General features: G+C 32.0%; 1 protein-coding gene across 1 annotated transcript; it reads left to right on the top strand.

Annotated features, from left to right (window-relative positions):
* Positions 1-983: 983 nt before the first annotated feature.
* LOC139859271 (hypothetical protein At1g04090-like) lies at positions 984-3605 on the top strand. Its single transcript, XM_071848068.1, has 2 exons — positions 984-1062; positions 2002-3605. Exons 1-2 carry the CDS (start codon positions 984-986, stop codon positions 3603-3605), a joined length of 1683 nt encoding a protein of 560 aa, XP_071704169.1.
* The last annotated feature ends 359 nt before the right edge of the window (positions 3606-3964 follow it).

Below are 3964 nucleotides of genomic sequence, written 5' to 3' on the forward strand. Positions count from 1 at the left end.
ATTTTAGTGAGTATAATCTGCATGTTGTCAGTTTATGTCAATTGGATAGTGTGACAATATCAACACATTTTTTTAAACCTGTTTTTGCATAGAAAACTCTGTTTGCTTTTTTTTAGTTGTAGTTGCGGGTAGCATTTGCTGATCATCCTTAACTTTAATTTGTTCGATTCTTGCCAAATTTGAAACATAAAATGGGTCATATCATTATTCATCCAGATTATTTGTTGATTTGCTGTGATTGTTATGTAATGAATTATTTGTGTTTTTTTGCAAAATTTAAATGAAATCATATCTGCGTATTAATAAAAAACTTCATCAATAATCACTTTGGTTTGCGTCTGCAAGTTAGTTATGTAACTAGCAACAATCACAACTTAGTTTGATTAGGAGTCCCCGTGACACGCACGGACTCATCAATATAGAGCTCCAATTATCAATAATGCTGGTGATGTGTTTTGTTATTGTCGAATTTAGCAGTCTTAATCTATAGGTTTTGTGTAAAAAACATAGATAAGGAATTCACCAACTAAAATACTGGTGACGGTGACTATATGATATGGTTACTTGCTATATCATTTTTAAGACGAGATTGTTTGCGGAAGAGTCTCCGTGCAACGCACGGACTCTTAAATCTAGTAGTTATATATAATATATATAAAAAATCAAAAATCATTTCTTAAGTACACGAATTCTGTTACCAATTTATTTTAATTAGATTGTCAAAACAATATCGCATGCACCATTATGTAAGATCTATATAAGGAATTTGCATAATTTAATCTAATGACAGGAGTAGGCATGACTAACTATATATAAAAGCATAGTAATTGGTAATTCATTCACGACTATATCATTCACTACTATACACTAATACACTAATTATATTATTCCCGAATTCATTTTATCAAAAGATGAATTTTTCTTCATTAATCACCACTTTGATCTTATTCTCTTTGTTCTTCTCCTTCAATGTGGCAACAACAATGTCTAATAATTCACAACACAATATTTATACCTTGTTTCAACTTCCTTCTTCTGTTCCCAAATGGACACCTCACCAAGGTATCGCCTTTTATAGTTATGTTTGCAGTAAATTAATATATTGATTGTTTCATGCCTTATGAATTATAAATCTGATTTGCACGTCACCTTTTTTTGCCGTAAAATAATATATTGATTGTTTCATGCTTTATTATGAATTATAAATCTCATTTGCACATCACTTTTTTCCGTACATATGCGTATGAATAAAAAATGGTGTAAAAATTAAAATGCTAGTTTGTATTGATATTGATATAATTATAATTACCTTAACTTATGAAAACATGTTAAAATGAGGATGGATTTATGTAGATTTACAATTTCATGTGACAAAATAAGTTTTAAAACCTCCATCTTTAGAAGTTTGACCTTAACTCTTAACAATATTTCTGGACACAAGCTCATTTTATAAGAAATGTTATACTACGTATTTTACAAAAAAGATTTTTATTTTAGTCGACATTATTTTATTAAGCTTTTAACTCTCACGTTCTTCTTTGTTTATCTTTCTTCATTGCACATATCAAGTTAATGTAAGTGTACACTTTTACTAAATACTTTTAACATTTTTTCAAACTTAAGCTTTTAGAATCGTCATAACTACGTATTTACATAGTGATTAATTATAAATTTTAGAATGCCAGTTATTTAATTGTACATTATTTCTCTGAATGTTAAATAATTTAAGAAAATTTTAATTTTTAATTCGACTTAGACACTTTTACGGAATAGTTAATGTTTTTTATTTATTTTTTTCCTTTTATTGTGTAAAAGAAAATAGATAGATATATTTGTTGAATTTAGTAAACTCTCTCGTTTCACTTACAAATACTTTTTTTGTGTTCACTGATTACGTATATAGTTTGTACTTTAGTCGCGATATCATGTGCTCTAGAATGATAATCTTAGTTTTCAAATTATTAATATTATATATTTTTTGATCATTATTTCTAATTTTAGGTGGAGGGTTTGCAAGTGGAACAATAGATTTGGGAGGATTAGCAGTGACTCATGTGACGTCATTCAAGAAAATTTGGTCAACGAATGAAGGTGGATCCGGGAATCTAGGGACAACATTTTATGATCCGGTTGCAATCCCAAATAGTTTTTCAAGTTTAGGATCATATGCACATTCAAACAACATCCCACTTTTTGGTCATTTTCTTGTCGCGAAAGATGTATCAAACGATCCTTATAATCCGAGTCTTAAGTCACCCATTGATTACGTTCTTAAGTGGACTAGTCACTCGTTAAATATCACTAAAGACGGTGAATGTTACGTTTGGCTCCCAATCGCACCTCGCGGATACAAGGCTATTGGGTACGTGATCACTAGCTCATTTGATAAGCCAACACTTGATAAAGTGAGTTGTGTTCGTCAAGACTTTACAGAAGATCACACAACGGCGAAAAAAACGATTTCAAATGATGATGATGATAATGATGATGATGATGATCTAATCCGTTTTGAAAACCAAAATGTTATTGATATGAACGGGTTGCATGTTCATAGTTCCATGGGTGGATTTAAGATTAAAAACGACGAACATAGTATAGGAAAGTTGAAAGGGAGTAAAGCAAATAATGCTATGCCCAATATTTTCCAAATTCGAAATTTAATTTCGGCCTATTCTCCTATTGTTTATTTTCATCCCGATGAAGAATATCTTCCTTCATCGGTTGATTGGTTTTTCGAAAGTGGTGCATTGCTATACCATAATGGGTCTGATCAGGGCCCTATTCCAATACAAAAGAATGGTGCAAACCTTCCACAGGGTGGTCCGACCGATAGAAGATATTGGCTAGATCTTCCGGTTGATGGTTCAAGAAAGGATAAAGTAAAGATTGGTACTTTAAAAAATGCTAATGCTTATTTTCATGTTAAACCGGTTGCTGGAGGATTATTTAGCGATATTAGCGTATGGATTTTTCACCCTTTTAATGGTGCATCAATAGCTAAAGTGTTGTTTCTAACACTATCATTGAAACCTGTAGGCGAGCATGTAGGTGATTGGGAACATATGACTTTAAGGATAAGTAATATTAACGGCGAGTTAAATAGTGTATGCTTTGCGCGACATAGTTGGGGTGAATGGGTGAGCGCTTCGGCTCTAGAATGGGATGATGCGAATGGTAAAATAGTGGCTTACTCGTCGTTACATAGTCATGGGTTGTATTCAAAATCGGGGATTGTTTCTTATGGATGGAAAGGTGCAAAAGTTGCTGGTTTGATAGACAAAATGGCCATGAGTAACAAGATTATGGATACGGGTGTTGGTGCGGTTGTTGTGGCGGCAGAGTATTTGGGTAATGTGGTGGTTGAGCCACCGTGGTTGAATTATATGAGAAAATGGGGTCCTAGTAAGGCATATGAAATTGTTGAAGTACTTACTGAAATAAAAAAGGATCTAAAATGGTATGAAAGGATATTATTTGGGAAAATTATTGAAAAATTACCAAGAGCATTGTTGGGTGAAGATGGACCAACGGGACCAAAAGCTAAAAAAAGTTGGAGTGGGGATGAGGAACTTAACATGGTTCAACCGAGAGCGGAGGCTATTTAAGTCAATAAATTTTTAATGTGGTGATTTTTTTAGCTTTTATTATTGTTTATTGTTTATTAACAATAATATTAAGAATCATATCGTATTGGGGTTTTTTTTTTTTTTTTTTTTTGTCTTTATTGTTATAATTTAGTAGTTTATAACTACTTGTAATACCTATTTTGAAGAAATATGAAAGAAGATAGTATATTCTTATTCAAGAATGGTGTACCTACTGGTTACAATCGATAACATACTTATAGTACAATAATTCACTGTGCAGTTGGGTGGAACAGTAATATCCGTGATTCACCAAATATATTGATTCACCAAATTTTACTTTATCAAAAGTGTCGGCCACTACACCATGACACTTGACT

This window comes from Rutidosis leptorrhynchoides, chromosome 7, assembly GCF_046630445.1.
Source record: "Rutidosis leptorrhynchoides isolate AG116_Rl617_1_P2 chromosome 7, CSIRO_AGI_Rlap_v1, whole genome shotgun sequence".
Classification (NCBI taxonomy): domain Eukaryota; kingdom Viridiplantae; phylum Streptophyta; class Magnoliopsida; order Asterales; family Asteraceae; genus Rutidosis; species Rutidosis leptorrhynchoides.

Excerpts from the sequence above, each read along its gene's own strand:
- LOC139859271 (XM_071848068.1), top strand. The coding sequence starts at position 984 with ATGTCTAATAATTCACAACACAATATTTATACCTTGTTTCAACTTCCT. Across the intron at positions 1,063-2,001 it reads CAAATGGACACCTCACCAAG|GTGGAGGGTTTGCAAGTGGA; the intron begins GTATCGCCTTTT and ends TTCTAATTTTAG.